Raw genomic sequence first — 20,140 nt, forward strand, 5'->3', positions numbered from 1 at the left:
CGTTTGCAACTCGTGGACATCGTTTGCAATGTTTCGCCACCATTGACGGGTAGATAGAATCTCTGAATGCATTAATTTTGCCTAGAAAATGCGATGCGATGTGTAACTCAGTCGTTTTTCTGCTATGACTGTGAAGAGTCTGGTGAAGTGTGTACAAAAATTGGTCTTGTAGACCATAGATACTGCTAATGCAGGTACGCTAACAGTATTTAGATAACCTTTCATATCCATGTATGTTTTGCCTGCCTTTAACATCTGATCGATGCCATTTGGATGTTTGGTCTCTCCGCAATATTGGTGCACATTCAGCGCATGACGTTCTATACACGAAGGATAAAATCTGTGGTTTTGCTATGAAATGTAACTGGCTGAGATCAGCGCATCGAGTCTTATTGGCAGCCCCGCTCTCCCACATGACCAAAAATACCTCGTCGCGGTGATGAAATGACACAAAGTAAGCCAAATATTGTACAAGGATGTTGTTCAAGCACGTTGATGCATGCGCTGTGTCATTTGATCCCACACTCGACGAGTGAAAGGTTCTCATCACTGCGATCTCTACGTGCATGGCGCTGGGTACATCCTGAATTACGCAATTACTGCGTCTTGTCTGACCATTTATATGGGAATTATCCGTGGTGAATATGCCTACTCTTGGCCAAGCACCTTGAGCCAAGTTTGCAAAGACTACTCTGAAAAGAGTGGATCTCGATCTAACATGTTGGAGTACCTCGGCTGTAACTTTACCGTTTACGTATCGCTGAAGTAGCAAAACAATGTATTTAATTTAAAGTGTCCGAAACTCAGGGACAGTCAACAATTTGACGAAATCCCTGGCGGACGCCGTAAGTGCCGCTTTTCGGCAAAAATCTAGCCTTTTTACATGTGTGCAGGTATGTACTTACCCAAATTTACATACTGAACCACCAATGCATAGCCATCACTGAGCCGTATGTCGTTTGTCTACCAACGTGGTCGCTCAAAAGGATATCATGTTCGTCATATAACATTTCTATACCTGTAATTTTTATCATGAGACAGCCTCATACACTGACTATCAAGTAGGTCAAATAAAAAAAGATTTAAGCCTTGGGAAAGGCAAAGAGGTGCAAAGGTGCGGTCACGTGCCTTGATAAAGCGGCATCCAATAATTTAAAATTTATACTTCCAATCACTTAGCATTGCAACCTATGTTTCGTCTGCCCAGTACGCTACTCGCATCGCCTCATCAATTAGCGACGTCAAGATCTAACATGCATAATTTATAGTCGGGACGACGCGCGAGCGCATTCGCCACCGCATTATATCGACCCGGCATATACTCTAACGTGCATGTGTTCTCGGCAAAGACACTCATCATCCTGTATTTATTTGTGAGAGATGTGGTGACGACATCAACGCGCGCAACGACAACTGATCTGTATATGTCCCAAATGGCTTCGAGTCAATCTACAGTACTTGGATGTTTACAATCGCATCTCAATGGTGATGAGTATTTTGCAGTAAACTTGGTATTTCTTATTTGCCGAGTAAGTCTTATACATAATTACGCGTTTATGTCCAGCGGCATCTGCTTGGAGTAGAGGCATATTACAAAGGATCACGCGTTTGTGTCACGTAAATGGCCGATCTGGATTCAAAGATCCAGAATCGTAGCCCGAATGAAGCTTTATGCCTGCTGTGTCCTACCATCGTTTTTAGAGACTGTTGGGGGGCTAGCCATGTCGGCATGATTTGCACTATGCTTGTGCAAGTTGTTGACCGGGCCAAGCATCTCTCTTAAGTATCCATGCAAAAGAGGCAGTGGCTGGTCTACAATGGCCTTTTTGTTTGGTGAATATACCTCCTGGCAATGCTTTTGAATGAATTAACCGAGAAACGAGATCTTGTCACGACCAGATACACATTTGTTTGTAATGACAAATAGTTCGATACACTCAAGTCCTGCTCGCAGATGCCTAATCATGCTTTTTATATTCAGCGCCCCGAGCCCTTTACGAGAGAGCGGAGAAAGGTTCTTGCTTCGAAGAAATATGGCCTGGATAGCGGGATAGTAATTGAGTGCCGCTGGGTTGTTAGACAGTCAATGTGGCATGACCAGTCACTACACAAGTATCCAATTAGAATACTATTTGCAGTGTGAAAGATATTACCGGTTTCCATCAGTAGGTTATGATTGCCATCAACTAAATCTGAGGCTATCATCAAAGTGAAACCGACCATGTTGTTATGCAGCACGTTCTCTCTAGAAGGTGGTTTTTGCATTGAGACTGTGGCTGCATCTATCTTAACAAGCAAGCACAGTTCGCTACCGCCATTTACCTTTCTGACACTATCAAGCCGGTGCCGAGAGGGAAGATTTGCTATCCATCACCAAGTTTGCTTCTTGATTATTACAAAAAAACGTCGAAGGCGTTACACTGTTCACTTAGTAAGGCCATGAACATGTGACGCCGTGGATGGTTCCTGGGGACAGGGAAATTTCACGAAGCAATCACCCAACCAAGGGTAGCATGCGTGGTGATTCTATGTTACCACATCGTAGCATTTTGTTAACAAAAAAAGGATCTGTTGGAGCTCGAGCAAAGCTGCCTCAATCCTCGCATTCTGTGGTCTGTCAAGTTATCAACCAGAAACTCATTTATGCGGGATGAAGAGTAGTGCCTTTTATCAAGAAGAAATATAAAACTTTAGCGACTTCATCGACTTACGTGCCATTGTCAACTTCTCTAAAGAAGTTGACAATCTAGCGCATTTTCCCCTGTCGGTGGTATTAATAACAGACAACCTCTATATTACTATTGTTGATCATACGCCTCGACCGGTAGGAGGTCGTTGGTAATCGAATGCTTTTGCTTTTAAGGTGGCAGCACAGCCGAATTTTGTGTTCCGGTTAGGATCACGCCACTTGACATTTTGTTGAAGTACGATGTTGCTGCGATATGTCTATCTTACGTATAAAAGCAAGAAATTTCGCTCGCAAAGAAATCAAACTCAGATTGGCATAGTGGTTAAGGTGCTGCGACTTCGTTTTCATGATCATGGGCTCTAATATACTATGAGACAGAGGCTAATCATGCTGTGTGAAGTGTTCAGTGGGGGTTACCTAGCCAGTACCTATGTTTCCTCGCTCTTTTCATTTACCAGATTGTATATTACTACGGCAGAGTAAATATGACAATGGTAGGACGACATAGACATCGGAACATAATATCATTTTCACTGCAGGTTTACTGTGACATCACGAGCTAAGAAGATGGCATGATCCAAGTGGAGCGGTGGGCATGATCTAACTCTTTATGGAATTTGATACTACGATAGGTGAAATTGGGCAAAGCGAGCCTTGGGAAAACTGCTAGAACATACAGTAAGTAGGCTTAGCGTAGCTAATAGTTTTCGAAATAAAGGCCCAATTGCATTTACTTTGCATTTTACCAATAAAATACGCATTTGCCTATCCAGAAGAGTTTAAGCCCAAACTCTGCCTTCTTGGTGCTACTACCGCCACTTCCTCGCACCAACATGTTCGACAGAACAAAGCTCAACTTGGATAATCAAGATGCAGATGGTACTGGAGGAGCCAGACCTATTAGGCGTGACCAGTAGGTTAATCAAGTGGGAATATTTGACGACCTCGCGAGACTAGTCGACGTACGAGCGCAAGTCAAGAAGCGCTTGCAATCATCTGTTTGGCAATGGAGACGCGCAGCTGTCTCTGGTGTGGCCGGGAAGAGAAGCGTACGATGCATGGCCGCGCCTTGAAGCTCATTTTGATAAGAAGAGCCTAACAAATAAGCTCTTTGTTCGTCATCATTTTTCCCGTCTAAGATGAATGAAGGTGATGATGTATTCACGACATAAACAGAATTAAGATTCTGGTGGAGCATTTGATGCAGTGGGCGTTGCAGTCACCAAGAATGACATTTAACGCTTCTTGAAAGTTTGAGTGACCTGCGTTTCTCATCACGGCTATGGTTTCAAGATCGGACTTGCTGGTGTGAAATTTGTGACGCCACGGCTTCTGCAAGATACGAAACGCGAGAAACAAGGAAGTTAAATGGACGGTACTGTGAAGGTCAAGGCCAAGAGTTTGCGATGACAGACGGCGGACAGCGAAAGGGACGTTCTTCGCATGCAAAGACTTCGAGTGCGCATCAATACTGTGGTGAACATGGACATTGCATTGCAAAATGTCCAGCAAGCGTTCAAGACAACGCAGAGCGCCAACGATCCCAGCTTGCAGAGGGTGCACAAAGAAAAGACTATTCTGGCGAGTATCAATTTTGAGTTGGTGGGAAAGAATGCACTACCAAATCAAGCTGTATGTGGTTTGTCAACTCAAATACGACGCAGTATATACCGCACCCGAAAGATTACATGAAAATTACAAGGCTATGTCTCCTGTTGACGTGTACCTGTCGGACGACGGCATCGTTCAAGCAGTGGGCATAGGCGACATTATCATGACAATGACAACGCTACTGATAAAGTGCATAGGTATGCTGAATTTGGATAGCACTTTTCGATACTTTTCACAATCTATTCTCTGTTGAGCGAGTCATGTCTGGGTGCGATGGTTACTTTGCGGAGGCAAAAGTAACCATCGCATCAACGCTGGGCTCGAAAAATTAAAAGATATCACCAAGCTGGAAAAAATATGAATTCAGCGAACACAATAGTCAAGATCGACAGCAGAATTTTTGGACGTTAACGAACTTCCCAGGATTGAGAAAATCAAGTACTTGGTTCTCCATAGCACAAAATTTTAAAACTGTTTTTGCCTTAAATTGGTGAGATAAGTGCCGTCTTCAATTAGTCGGCTGTAGATTCCAGACGCGCAAGCAAACATACCATGGCCAGCGATTTGAAAATGGAGTCACATCGTAAGAACAAGAAACGGACATTTGTGCACCTTTCACATGGGAGCAACGCTGTTGGTGTTAGATGGTTTCATTGCGTCGAGTAGTGCCAAAACAGTAAAATGTGTGCTTGTTCCGGTGTTTTCGCCTACTCTAGAACTCAGCACAAAGTATTTCACGTCAACGTTGGCCTTTCTTGTTATATTCTTCGTAATTTTGTCCCTTCGAGTTACTAATCACGTTCATTTACCACAACGCGATGCATTTGCCAAACATTACATTAGCCGGAACCTTATAAGCTTGTGCGATATTAAATCGGATTGCTTCTTAGGCTCCTGGAATCGTCTCTGCTATGAGTCTGCACAGAAACGAGTGGGCTTGGCAACAGTAGAGTACAAAATGATTCCACTGGACCACTTATTTCACCGGCGGTACCAAATAATTTATTTCGTAATATACAATTCTGAGCGGTCGAATCACTTCACGGTTCCTAAGCTCAATATTTTTTTTGACACAGCAGCTTAAGCCACCGGAACCATTTGTTCGCATTGCTTGTACATACTTTGCTCTTGGAATACCGACCTTACTCATTCGCAATGGCGTGCCAATCGAGCGGGGTCGCACATGGCATCAGACAATAAATAGTCGTGTGCCGCCGCAACTTTTATTACATCTCAACGAGTCAGCGCCTGGAAAATTTAAGTGTAGGACTCGGTTTGCTCGTGGCAACCCAGTGGTCCATCCAACGGTTACTGCACACTTTACCATTCTTCACAGAATGTCACAATAGGTTTGACGCCGAGCACTTATCAGCTTTTATTTACAAATGCCCCCCAACCAATGTCTTTGAAAATTGCTTAGTCATCGTAACTTGCCCTTCATGACACACCGTACAACAAGCATAAAGTTAAAGCCGCCTCTGGGGTCCACAGTCTCCGTTGTAGTACCGAACCATACCCGAGTCGCCTAGATTATTTGCTGGTGCTGCTTTTAATGCTACCCCTGAGTCCACTAGTGTTGACCATGTAAAGTTTAGGTCATCGAACAGCCTTACCGCCATTGTAGTAGCATTATTCGCTGCTCTGTCGCTTACTATGGATTCTTTATCTACCCCCTTCCTACGCCGGTCGCATTCCAGCAGCAGCATAACTCGTAAATTTACGTCATGTTATAATTACCAGTCCACCTCGATACCATATCAGCCCACACATTGTTGATAGCTGCTGTATGCTCGGTGAGGTAACGTATCTTTAACTCCTAACGCAACCAATTTCTCTTTCTCTGATGTACTTTTTGACTTCCTTACTTTGCGCTGAAAGGTAGATTAAATCCAGGTGATTGCAAATAATCGGGAACGTCGTGGTTCTAATGTGAATAGCTAGATTGACCATATATACAAATTATCGAATACGATTATTTTTCTATGACACCTCACTTACGTTGCAAACCGGTAAGTATACCACTTAGGCAAAACAAAAGCTCATGCTGCTGTTCTTCCACTGATTTTCCAGTATGCTGCCTTCGTACTTGACATACAATGATGACGTAACCGAAACTGGATGCGTCAGTGTTGATGCACGTCACTGCATCTAGCCAAGCTTGCCTTTTGAGCCAATGAGCGCTTCTTCAAAAGCTCAATACCAATTTCAGATGACATGCTTTTTTCTATTAATGCGGCAGATAATACCACGTCTAGTTTTCATGCAAAAGTTTTGTTTTCCTGCACACTATACAGCGTCTCATGCAGACAACTGGATAGACATAGAAACTATTGTCCCTCGCAATCATCAGTAATATATGGAATAATTCGTGTTGCTTTGATTAGTTCTAAATTGTGGGTCATACCAGAACTGGTAATAATCTTTTTGCACAGCTTGACCACCTACAGCAGGTTCTCTTTTTACAGGTTATTTACAATATTTTAGTGTGAAAATACAGAAAGAGCAATTAGATTTTAATATAATGCAACATATAAAACAATGGAAAAACAAAAAAACAATTTGAATATCAAAACGAGATAGAAAATCGAAAACTGCATAATGATATGATAAAAATGCGGGAAGAACGCTTATCTAATTATGATGAAAAAAATAGATTCTTAAATAAAATATTCCAACTGTATAAACTTGACTTCGATACGCTCAGCTTAAAGCTTAAGTGATCTAGTACCTCGATTGTTCTTTTCGGAATCAAGATAGACGTTCTAACATCTACTGCACAAAATAGGAGGTCATCTATCGCACCAATGATAGTTTGTGCAATTCTGGTAATAATTGTTTGGAAATTACAGCGGCATCGCAACTCCCTTGGGAACTTGCCATGCCGTGCTGAAACAATTTGTTGATGGCTCTAGGGCAACAGTGTATTTATTTTGGCAAGATTGGCGAATACAATAAGTGATTTTCTTGTGATAAAAGCTGAATAATTACATCACTAAATGCGTGTTGAACAGACGAATGACGTTAAGGATATACGGTTACGTATATCGTCAGTGATTACGAGCGCTATACGGAAAGCACTTGCCGATGGTATGACAGTCGCTGATGCCTTAAATAAAGTAGAATCAAGAAAAGTGATCGCGGTATATAAAGTGAGAAGCTTCGAGGTAGCAAGCAGTTTCGCGAGCTGAAGACTTGAAATATATTCACTTCACATTTCACCTTCTACTGCGCACTTCTCCGCAACCACAACTCAACAGGTTAACAGCCGCATAATACCCTCGACAATGCATCCGACAATGCCAACCAAGACAAGACAAGTCCTACAGGGTAACGGAATTGTTTTCATTGGGAGTTTGCCATGCGCATGACGCTGGCGAGGAAGGGTCTGCTCGCGCACGCACAGGTGGTCAATTCTGAGGCGGAGATGACCAAGGCGTGGGTGCTCAATGACATGAATGCTCTTGGACTCATCACCTAGGGTGTGGCGATGGAGAACCACACCAAGGTTTGTTCGGTCACGATGGCACTGATGTCATGGAACACTCTACGTGACTTCTTCAACTGCTCGACAATGCACATTCAAGTGTCGAAGACCCGCCGTGTCCATGATTTCAAGATGGAGAAAAGTGTAGATGACGATGCATTTGGACAGCTCTGATGAGCTGATCGTGGGACTGCAGACGTTGGGGGGCGCTTGACGAGGCTCATCAGCTCGTGATTCTTCCGACTCGCTTGTCCTTGAAAAAAGAGCTTATTTCATCGATTGTGAATAACCCCGAGGACGTCGCGCTTTTGACTTGAAAAAGAAGCTGCTAAAGAAGTAAGAAGGGGGCCTCGGGTCGTGAATGCTGGACGTCTTAAAGGTGGCGATATCAGCGACCGCAAATTGATCGGCACGCGGAAGGATGGCGATGGATTCAAGGGCAAGTGCACCAAGTGTGGCCAAGTTAGACCTTGCAAGCGGGACTGCCGTGAGCGGGGCAAATTGGAAGAAGATGGAGTTGTTTTTGTCGTGGGTGAAGAACGAGATGCTGGGTGGCTCATTGTTAGTTGCACCACATCGCACATGACACCTCATCGCAGTGATCTGTTTGATCAAAAGGTTCCGGACGCTGGTCTGAGGCCATCATTGTGAACGGCAATAGCTGCGCGTGTCAGAAAGAGGAGCTCAAGACAGACTAGACTAGACGGCTTGCAAATCAAGATGGTCGAGGTCTTGCACGGTTGGTGGACTGGCAACACGTTGCATGAAGGTAGAATTCAGAATTCCTTATGTATCATTCGGAGCGCAAGCTGGGCGATTGTTAAACGCAAGAAACTCGGCAAGGCGTTTTCTCTATACTGTGAGCAAAAATGTTCGGCTGGTGGAGAATGCCGAAATTGAGAGTGAGTGGGAGCAAAGGCACGCTTGCTTGAGATATTACGGGAAGAACGGTTTTGTTAAGACACAGCGCGCTACTAACGGAATGCCGGCGGTGAAGCAAGGCATGGAGAATTTGTGCTGTGGGTGCATGAAGGGCAAGCAGACGGCTGATTCGTTCCCCTCTCGATAGTTTACGAAGATATCACGTGTGCTAGAGCTCGTAACCACAGATATGATGAGATCGATGAAAACGGGCTCAAAGAGTGGTGCACAGTATGTGCTGACATTTTGGAATCATTTTTCGCGATGTGTCGTAGCATACTACACGAAGCACAAGAGTGTGGTGGACACCAAGCTGAAAGCGCTCAAGGCATTCTACGAAAATCAACGAGGATGACGGTATGATCGTATAGCGAAACGAGATTCGTGAACAAGAAAGTCGCTGAGATCTGTGCAAGCGACGTCATCATGTGTCAACACTCCGTGCCGTACAGCCCTTAACAAAACAGATTTGCGGATCTAATGAATCGGACGATTATGGAAAAGGTCCGGATTATACTGCTCTACGAGGGATATATTCTTAAGTCGTGGAGGGAAGCAATCAGAACTGCGATGTACATATTTTACCGCTTAACGAACACGGCGAATTCGAACAGCGCAACGTTTGAGTTAAACTTCAAGCAGGAGCCGGAACTGGGACACTTGCTTTTGCTCGGATCTTAGTGTCACGCCCATATTGATGATGCTGAGAGGACAAAGCTTGGCTTAAAGAGCTCCAAGTGCATGTTTCTTGGATACCCAGAGAAGATTTGAGAGTTTGTATGATTTGGATTCAAGAAAGGTAAAAGTGGCACTAAAGCTCGATAACCGCGAGGTGAACAGCATTTACTACACCGAAATGGTGTAGGTGCTAAGGATTGTTCAAGTGACGAAGCACGATGTAACTAGGTTTATGCTTGGTCACGCATACACCTAGTTACATCGTCTTTTGTCAAGCTCGGGTACAAATGCCACAAGTCAAGGTTGATGAGCCCATGCTGAGAGCAGAAAATATTGATGCTGATGCTGATGTTGATGTGGATGTATATGAGACCGGAGATGAGCTTGTATCTACCGGAAATGAGCTGACAATATGCCAGCGAGTGCAAGAGCCAAAGAAAAACAAAAAAAATGTGTTTCGCCCAGAAGTAGAGCGACTTCGTTGCTCAAAGAGACCACTTCGTCGATTTAACCACTGCCGATGAGAAGAAAGTGGATGACGACAGCGACCCGGACAACGATGTCCCTATCTGGCCGCCATCACCAAAGAGATACCGAATTGATGAAGACGGTCTACTCGCGAAAGCCTTTCTGGCTTTAGCTACTCACGTGAGTGAGGCTGATGAATGCTCATATCACGTATCACCAAGCCATGAACAGCGAGGATGCTTCGGAATGGGTGAAGTCGATGAACGTGGAGCTAAAGAATCACTAAGAGAGTGGTTCATTTGCTCTTGTTCCGAAGTAGAAGAGTCGATGAGTTTTTGCAAAGAATCACAATGAGCTCAAACAGGTTGTGCGCTATAAAGGTCGACTCGTCGTTATGCGACCTAGTTATCTGTTTTGATCACGAACTCCATTACGGTCGTGCTGGCTGTGGTTGTCACAATGGAATACATGACTAAGCAGCTAGATGTCAACGCAAAGTTTCAAAAAGTGATCTCAAGGAAGACGTCTGCATGGAAACGCCACCAACATGATGTGCAAGCTGGAAAAGGCGATTTATGATCTCAGGCAGGCTTCAAGCGCACGCAACAAGTCGATTCATGCTGTATTCCTCGGTATGGGATTTCGAAGTAATGGAGCACATCAATGCGTCTACGTCAAGGGTGAGAGCGGTAAATACGTCGACGTGTGCTGTTACGTTGCATCGACGATATGATAATTGGCGCCAAGACGAACAAGGAAGTTGAGGATGTGAAAGCGCCACATAAGAAATGGTTCAAGATGAAGGGTCTGGGTACGGCCAAATCTATTTTTGGTATGAAGATCGGTCATAACCGCAATTACAGCACATTTATGATTCGAAAGACTCGATACTTAGACGACGTGGTGGGTCAGATTGAACAGCAAGATGCTGAGGTGGTGACGAGTCCGTGTAAGACGATTTTGAAGCTGTTGAAAATGCTATTTCAAACGACGGACGCCCAGAAAGCAGAAGAACAGTCGAAGTCATACAGGTCTTTGATAGGATGTATGTTGTACATCACAACATGTATGTGGCATATGTGGTCATGCAGCTGTCTCGTTCTCAGTAAAAGCAGGGTCAGCAGCACTGGGGCTGCGATTTTATACTCAGGAGTCTCAAGGCAACAAGAGATTACGGGAATACTAACCTTGGTAGTGACAGCGAAGTACATGCTACAGCGTACACGGACGCAGACTGGGGTATTAATATTGACGACCGACGCTCTAGGTCAGGAACAATGGTAATAATTGGAGATGCACTAGTGCAAGTATCAGCGTACGGTGGCTCTGAGCTCGACGGAGGCAGAAAACGTGGCGCAAAGCCTATGTAACGAAGAAGTACTCTGTATTCGTGCAATGATGAAAAATCTTGGTCACTATCAAGTGGGAGCAACGTTGGGTTATGAAAGTAACCAAAGCGCAATTAGACTTGCCAGCAATGCGAGCAAAAAAGTCAGGAATAAGCACGTCGACATCCGTCATCACTTCATTCGGACTAACGTGGTCGGAGAAATTATTGTGTTGAAGTACTCATCGCGGTGGGCCAGCTTGCTGACATGTTAACCAAGACACTGGGGTTAAGTGACTGAAGTATCAGCTACAAGCAAGTGGCATCAGACCCAAGCACTCACAGCATTAGCGGTGAATAAAGGGTTTGGGGTTACACTACTGAATGCTTGTTGGACAGGCGAATGGCGTCACGGGGATACGCTCACGTATATGATTAGTGATTATGGGCGCAGCACGGTAAGCAATCGTGAACGAACGATAGTCACGGATAGGCCTTAGATAAATCAGAATCTAGTATGATGAGCCTAGTATATAAAATGAGGAGCAAGACATTTTGCAAACTAAAGGCCTAAAGAATATTCACATCACATTTTGCCTTGCCTTCTACTGCCCACCCCCCCCGTAACTAAATTCAACAAAACTAAAAAAATAACATACTTGCGCCTTTTCCGAGACCATCCCGCGGGTTTGACATACGTCAACTATTTATTCAATTTGCAATCTGTCAAATCTTGGTGATACCTGGCTCTTATACTAAAAAGTTGGAAAAGCTCGTTTACGATTAATGCTGTTCGTAATTTACCCAGGTTCCACAATTCTGTTGTTAATTCATTCAATAGAATGAATTTCTCGACCTCCAATGGGAATTCCCTCACCTTACATTCTTAAAATTGCAATCTTTTGAGTCATTTTCAGAGGCCATTTGCCAGCGTTGAGCCTAAAAATCAAACCTCACCATATTTTTCTTTGTTTCTACCTAATGCTCTGTCGAAACATTTTGCTGACCTCATCGGCAAGCACTCCCAGCTCTCTATCAGAGTCAATGTCCACCAAGGCTACCATCTCATCCTTCATGTCCAGCAAGTACAATTAAACCGGAGCGCGGATTGTAACTGACCCGGGCACCGTTCGTTTCGTGACTTGCACGATTATTGTTTTATATCTCAACCTTACCACCCACTGCTTTTAAACTGGAATCTTGTTACTCTACACTTTCGACCCCCGGCAAATCTATGTTAACTGATCAAATACACACTCACTCTTACTAGACCTCTTTGCTTTACTTCCGCCCAGAGCGGAAAATGAAGTACTCCTTACAGCAACAATGTACCGCCTTCTGGTCAGAGACATTGGCGGATGTGAAAAGTTCATCTGGTGACTTCGCTGCTATTTCTTTCTATCATCTTGGTCCGACTGACGTTGTTCACGTTTTTTTATTTGTATTTCGGATTTATCGGCTTCGGTTGCCATGAGGTAGTTGACAATTATGTGCTGCTCACTGCAATAAAAACACGCTATGTTATGTGGTAGACGCGCAAACTTAGGCTGCTTGTTAAATCGACGGGACATTGGCGTTTCGCTTCGCTGCAACCGTAACACAGAATGTGATAATAACGGTTTCTACTGAACTAGCGTTTGTCGTATTGAAGCGTTGCATTGCTTAGCAGCTCTAATTTTCATCCTCATGGTTGCTTCGTCCATCTCACTCAAAAAATTACAACATTTTTAATGAAATGGAATAATTTCTGATAGAAGACTTTGCTGCATTGCTGCGGAAATCAAGTTAGCATCTAAGCTTCGTTTAGCTATCTCGCGTGATCGTACGGCTTGCACGATAAAATCTGCGCGGGAAAATATGATGTGCAAGTCGTGGTACGATGAAATTCTGGTCTAGACTGAAGAGAACATCCATGTTAAGCACCTTTCTCGTACAACGCACAGAAATCGCCGTAATCTTGGCCACGATGAACTGGTCTGCCCAAATTTCCAGTGTCCTTCCCAGAGTGATTAATACACAGTCCAAATAATATTTTTCACAAGCCAAACATACTATAGCCCCACGACCTCCTTACCAGCCTTGTATCTTGCTTCAGTATTGGCTACATATTTCTTTAAGAGCCGAATTCATTTCAATACGACCTTACGCGACGCATGGGCGCTCGACGGCGCGTTCACGATCGCAAAATATAGCAGAGGGACACGTAGAACAGATAAATGTGCCACTACAGCCACGCTTGGGCTTGTATTGAATGTCAGTCTATTTCTTAATGGCGTCATTATTTTAAGCTTGCTACCATGACATAACTAGAGGTACTTTGTGGTGGGTTTCGAAACCAAAAGTCACACGATAAAGGCCGGCGCCTCCGTAGCAAAGACAAGCTCAAACGCAGGTACCGCCTTATCACTACGGTACGTCACGTTCTCAGCTGTATTTTGCTACTTCCTACACCTCCTTTGATACACGCTCTTTTCGGGGCATGATTTGTTTACCAGTGCATCAGCCACTACAGCGTGATACTATTACGATTTGACATACGATGGGGGGAATTGAGCATTAAGAAGCTCAAAACATCACAATTAGATTTTGATATGAAGAGAAAATCATCCAACCTCAACACAATGTTGCTCTACAAACTTACGACGACTCCTTTCTCTCATGACTCAACGCTAGTGTTGAGCGATTCGTATTTAGTCTTGAAAGAACGTCGCAGTCTAAACGATGAAAGTAAAAGGGCCATGCTGAATTTGCAACGGAATTGCAGTAAGCTTTACACCGAGAAAGTTTGGCCTTTGAAAGTCAGTGAACACACGGTGGTTAAGCCCGTCGCTACAATCAGTAGCAAAACCAAATCTTCCTGTAATTGAAGGTCAAGTTAGCACATGCTATTTCAGAAGTTCATATAAACAGAATTAATGCTACCAATACCAATTCTAAATGCATACGTATCAATATCACTTTGAATAAAACTAGATTTATTGTCTGACGTGTGACTTGTACCTCGAACTTCTCCTTTTCAAGGTTCCACTATCTTCAAAAACACCGGCATCTCTGAGCTTTTGAATGTTCACGACTGCACCAATGTGCAATGCAAATTTTGTACATTTGGACCATACTGTATTCAAATAAATTGTACTTATAGGGGAGATATATGTACACGAGATACCAAAACTTACCCCGGTATCGTCGCCATCACTAAAATCTAAGCTAGATTGAGGTCACGCTTATCTGTTTATTCATAAACTGCACAGAAAAGACTGCTTCATAAGAAACACACGTGAAAATTCACTCAACGCACTGAATCGCTCCCGATGTTCAGACCATCCTTGCACCGGAAGTTCCCATTCGTGCACCAAGTCAAATGGCTCAACAAGCCTTTGTATAAAAGAGCAATTTCCCGAATGACGCGCTCAGAGATCTCTGCTTGAGGACACCAAAGTTTTAACTAAGTAAACGATCTTATTAATTTCCCAAATTTTGACCGATGACATCCTTACTTGCCTGGTTCTACATGGTCTCCGAGATAATCCTGGCTTAAACAGCCCATCTTGCTCTATCACTAGCACAAAAGTGTCCAAATCATCACGTCGCAATGCGATTTTAGGTCACAACAATAGCAAGTTGGAGCGCTATAACGTTGCTCTGCAAGCGTTTTTCACCGCCCTCTAGGTGCATAAAGCAGCAGCCGGGGAAACCCGTACTTTCCATTAAAAATATATTCCGGGTACCAGAAGCTGGTGAAAGGCTGATGAGAATTAAGCTCAGTTTGAGCACATGGTGAAATTACCTCGCGTCTTTGGGGTTATCAAGCTAGCTTAAATGGGGCGAATGCCCTCCTAGCGCTTGGACTCATGCTTGACTTTGTAAAATACAAGCACGACGCGGACATCAAAATGACTAAGCCATCACCACATTCTTCTACCATTTTCAATCCTGCATGTCTTCATGAGACAGCCTTATCAGTGCCGATCGCCACTAACTAATGAAAGCAAGCCGCGACGGGTAATCCTGTATCTTTTTTCAAGAAAGATAAAGGCCGAAGGTGCGCAAGGACGTAAGAGGCGACAACATCATAGTAATTTTGCTCAAGCGGATTCGCAAACTCCCATGAGCTTTCCGACGGAGGCACTGCAACAGGTACTGGTTGCAGCCCTGATTCGCTGCCGGCTCACCAAACATTCCACGTGAAAATGGACCAACCTTGTTTTTCCGTCAACAAAGAGCTCTTCACATATCATTGGCTTGACAAAGCAAGATTATGGTATGTCCTCAGTTATTTCACGTAAAATTAATGATGTGTTTGCATATTCGTTGGGATGTTACGAGTACCACTCAATCCCTTCGCTGCTATAACCGCGAACGATACGATGTAGCGCGGCCGCAACGTGGTCAAACAGACCGCTGACACGGTATGTGCAAATAAATTGATTGCATCATAAACGACCTTTTACCCTTGTTACCAATGACATCGACGAGGCAGCTGGAAGCTGCCCGCAGGGGGCTCTAATGTGCGCGCATCCACGGTCGGTCCTTGACCCTTGTGTGGAGTACGGCTTCCGCTCGGCGAATCCCGCTACAGAAGAGAAGGACGCGGTCACTCAATCGTTGGGTGTCTACGCGGTCAGAACTCCGACCACTACACAAGCCGAGTCTGACAAACGAAAAGTTATCCGAGCTTGCTTTTTGGTTCCTCAAGAAATCCTGGTGGATACACCGCACTCGACTTCGAGCTCAAAGAGGCAGCGCTCCTGTACTTGTGATGCGGACGATTTCTGTGGTGCTCATCCCGGGCAAAATTGCTGAGATAACGAAGAGCTCTTTGAGCGACGGATGCAGCGGCACTGGCTCGCTGTACAACTTACAGTTAGGTGCATGCGCGCGTGGAACACCATCATCTGTTTGAGTCTGCCAATATCAAGACGCGTCACCGACTATCTTCGGATTGTCGCCCTGCGACGTATGGGTTGATCCATCACGCTCCCGCGAGCTCTGTGGTATATCACACGGATGATCATGCGACCGCAGCAATCAGAGTCATAGCTTGAGCTCAGCTCATGGCCCTTCGGCTCCCCTGGCTATTGCCGAGAAGCGCGGGGTGTACGACGACGCGCAGCGTCATGATCCCTCTGATCATAAGCGTCCACGACGTCTGGGCAGTCTTGCCGAAATGGCACTGCAAACTCCTACGAGCTCTCAAAGTCGGGTATCACCGCCTTTTCACAAAATACTGGGTTTGACCCTGGCGACGGCATCGACCCACAAGACGTTCCACGTGATTGTGAACCACCATTCTCGTCGAGAAGAGTCGGCGGCAGACAATAACGACTGGGTCGATCGCCATCTGGTGACTCGCGATGCTCTTTGAGCTATTGGGGACGAGGTCCGTCGCGATCGAAACTCCGCTGAGCGTCATGCTGGGGTCGAATACGGCTACGAGGAGGACCAAGAAATCTTGGAGCACGTTGTGCGCCGGCTGCATGTGTTGAGGACTATCGTGCTCTGTCGGAGCACCTCCTAGTCGTTATTCAGACGAGTGTATTGCATTATGCGAAGGTGGAGCGCTTGGCGCCGTTAGAGATGGCATCATTGCACTTCGAGCTCAAAACCAGTTTCAGGTCCAGCTTCTGGATGGTCGAGCGTCTATGAAATCTCAATACCGTCATGATGGACTTTGTAGACCGTATGAGCAAGATGACTTATATCGCTGCTCGTAGCAATAATGTGGCCGGTACGAATACAGCCGAGCTGTTCCTCGAGAAAGTGTTTTGTCAACATGATTTGCCGGTATTCATTGTATCATTAACAAATCGTTTTCCTTTTTTTACCAGTTAAATATTCATTGCTTTCATTAAAGATTGTTACAATATTTGTTATTACACCTTCTTCAGTAAGCGCAGACTTATTAGCAAATCCTTTAACAGATTGAGATAAGCAAAATTTTGACAAACATTAATCAAGGTGCTTCGTACCCCGATTAATGTATGTCAGTTATCGACGATCTGCAACTTGATGGCAAATCAGAAAGTGTGAAACACGTCGCAGAGGGGAGTTGCTGAAGTGAGTTGCTTCCACTCATTAGGATCGCATTGAATAACGCAGTACATGCCTTTACACGCTCTACCCTAACTTGCATGAATGTTTTGGTAAGCCCCAGGTGCCTTTGACACTACTAGGATATGTCTTCGTTCCCAGAGGGGGGCTGTTAATTAATGTTAACTTGCTGATGTCACCACAGCTAACTTTGCAGCAAAGTCAGTGATTTTATTTTGGTGATATTGAGAGCATATATAGAATATGTAGCACTATGGCTGAGAGTCGGGATAAGCAAAAGCAACATGCCCGAGCTAGAAGCAGGAGGAACACACACAGACAGATTGCGGCACCACTTCCCCCGGATGTCGAGACTTCGGGAACAGGATACGGTGTCCGCAAGGTTCGAGCAGGGCTCATGTCGCGCCGCTAAAGCACCTCGCTCTTTTCTCTTTTCATCCTGGAAACGACTCGTAGTCGACTTTCTCCAAATCCGCAAAGAGGTAATCCATCGCCCGTGGAGGACGGGGGTAGACGTCGCGTCTGTTTTCTTGGTCGTGCGATTCTATCGCTGACAATGCGCTGCGCGGTACTCGGTTACCGATAGGTTGGGTTGCGCTTCCCTTGAAGCAGCGGACGTGCTGTCCGAAGTTGCACCACGGGTAGGAGACGAAGAAGGGATCTACCCACTGGCGTTCTCGAAAACAGCGAGGCTGGGTGTCTTCCGTGTACCCGACACAGGGCCTCGACACAGGGCTCGTTGAGCAGATGATTCGTGAAGAAGGCTCTGGTTATGTTGTGGTGTCGTATACATGCGAGCCTCGTTCGAGGCGACAATCAAATGTGAAATGTAGGCGTTCCCAATCTTGATGGGGGGAGTGTAACGGGGTATCGCGTGCCCTGGTATGAAGGGTGTAGGTCGCACACGATGGTGTGACCAAACAATGGTGTAGAGTACATAAGATGGTGTTACCACACAATGGCGTGGCTACACTTAAACTAGAAGTTAGTACGTGGCTGGAATAGTCATACATTTTTTGGGTTCTACTGTATAGATAGGAAATTCTATATAATTAAAATATAGGCGGTTTTGCCGCAAAGAAAATCGAGAAAAGCAATTTACATTTAAAACAGAAGAATCAATAATAAGCCTTGGGTTAAGGTTGTAATTGCTCTTGGAGTAAGTAAATTGCAATCTGCTACACTTGTACTGGTTCTTGCAAATAACGTAAAGTTGGTAACCTTAGCTCAGCTTTCTCTAAGCAAAATAGCTCCACAGCCCCGCTGCAGAACGTACAGGCAAGGTGTCACGTATAGTCGAGGCTGTGACAAAATTTATCGACATATAGTGATAGGGTGAGTCAGTCAGCTTGAAATTTATCTCAGAGCGAGCAATAGATGAAAAATAAGTGAAAGGTCCACCTTCCCTCTGTTAAATGTGATGAAATATGCTTTATAAGTGTATGCTTTGTATTTTGCACATTGATTTTTGTAATTTGCAGTGCTGAACTAGACCGCAGATTGGCTCAGTCGCTTAGAGCGGGGGGTTCTAATTGATTGGGCTTGGTTTTGATCCTCATCGTGGCTAAGTCAATTGCAACTCATCATTCTGAATTGGTGTTCGAGGCTCACCAGGACTTGTCTTCTTTTGACTTTTTGCAGCGGGGCTGCCGTAGCTTTGCGCTTGAGGGTAGCGTAAGTTAGGTCACCGACCATTCGTTCTATACTTAGAACAAGTACGAGTTTAGCGGATCGCGATCCGCTTACTCCAAGAGTAATTACAATTTCAACCCAAGGCCAATTAACTTTCCGTTCAAATTAAAAAAACTGCCTTTATTTATTTCTATCTGCGGCAAAGCCGCCTAGTTTGAAATGCATAGATTTTCCTAAATATATATAGAAATATTTAAATACATGTATAACTACTGGCTATTCAGCCCCGTACCGTATTTTTGTTTGAGTGTGGTCCCACCATGTCCATCTGGTGTGACACACACCCCTGTCACCAGGGTATGTGTAACCCCGTTACACTCTCCCCCATTAAGATTGAAAACATTTACAGTTCTAACCGATTATTCTCTCAACGAAGCTTGCGTGTCCGTTAGAACTGCTTTGGAACGAAACAACTTCCGTGTTCAATGAGCCCTGTGTCAATGACACCGAAGTCTCCAAGTCTCGCTGGTTCTGACGGCGCTCACGGGCAGAGTCCAGCTTCATCTCCCGCATACGGTGCCATGTCGGACCGTCTCACCGCATCATCGAGGGATGTAAATCCTAGGCTTGATGAGACCGAGCGTCGCACTCCGCGCACGCAAACGGTAACGAGTGATCTCGTTGGGGATTTGAAGGTGGTCGTCTACGGGTCTGACATCCCTTTTTCCGGATGGAGTGACAAGGAAGGCAAGCTGCACCAGCTGCGTGAGACGAGACCTGCTCGCACCTTGGGGACCCCATGTCTGTTCCTTGACTTCTCGTCAATTGAGGAACGTGGTGTAATCACCAATGACCTCGATGAGGCACAGAGGCGGCAGCTGGAAGCTGCCCATAAGGCGGCTCTGATGCGCGCCCATCCACGGTCGGTCGTTGACCCTCGTGTGGAATATGGCTTCCGCCCTGCGGATCCCGCTGTGGAAGCGAAGAACGCGGTAAATCGATCGTTACGCGTCCACACCATCGGGCCCCTGGCCAGAACGGAAGATGAGCTTGCCGAACGGAAAGCTCTTCAAGCTCGTTTCTTGGTTCCACAAGAAATTCCGTTGGAAGCTTATAGCACTTGTCTGCATGCTCAATGATGTGGCTCTTGTGTACCCGCAACGCGAACGATACCTGTAGTGCTCGTCCCTGACGAAAGCACTACAGATGACGAAGCGATCATTGAGCGATGGGTGCAACGGCACCGAAAACTTTCCTCACTGTATGCCTTACAGTTGAT

General features: G+C 45.1%; 3 protein-coding genes across 3 annotated transcripts; 1 reads left to right on the top strand and 2 right to left on the bottom strand.

The window, feature by feature from the left end:
- Nucleotides 1-4,919: 4,919 nt before the first annotated feature.
- PHALS_12445 (uncharacterized protein) lies at nt 4,920-5,649 on the top strand (the record flags this gene model as incomplete). Its single annotated transcript, XM_024727994.1, has 2 exons — nt 4,920-5,309; nt 5,377-5,649. The coding sequence occupies 2 exons, from the start codon at nt 4,920-4,922 to the stop codon at nt 5,647-5,649; spliced, it is 663 nt and encodes a 220-aa protein (XP_024578515.1).
- Nucleotides 5,650-11,978: 6,329 nt separating this feature from the next.
- Nucleotides 11,979-12,254, bottom strand: PHALS_12446 (uncharacterized protein; the record flags this gene model as incomplete). Its single annotated transcript, XM_024727995.1, has 3 exons — nt 11,979-11,997; nt 12,056-12,117; nt 12,186-12,254. 3 exons carry the CDS (start codon nt 12,252-12,254, stop codon nt 11,979-11,981), a joined length of 150 nt encoding a protein of 49 aa, XP_024578516.1.
- Nucleotides 12,255-14,414: 2,160 nt separating this feature from the next.
- Nucleotides 14,415-14,725, bottom strand: PHALS_12447 (uncharacterized protein; the record flags this gene model as incomplete). The annotated part of the gene is made up of 2 exons (XM_024727996.1): nt 14,415-14,553; nt 14,676-14,725. 2 exons carry the CDS (start codon nt 14,723-14,725, stop codon nt 14,415-14,417), a joined length of 189 nt encoding a protein of 62 aa, XP_024578517.1.
- Nucleotides 14,726-20,140: the final 5,415 nt, after the last annotated feature.

Source organism: Plasmopara halstedii, assembly GCF_900000015.1.
Source record: "Plasmopara halstedii genome assembly, contig: Scaffold_614, whole genome shotgun sequence".
Lineage (NCBI taxonomy): Eukaryota > Oomycota > Peronosporomycetes > Peronosporales > Peronosporaceae > Plasmopara > Plasmopara halstedii.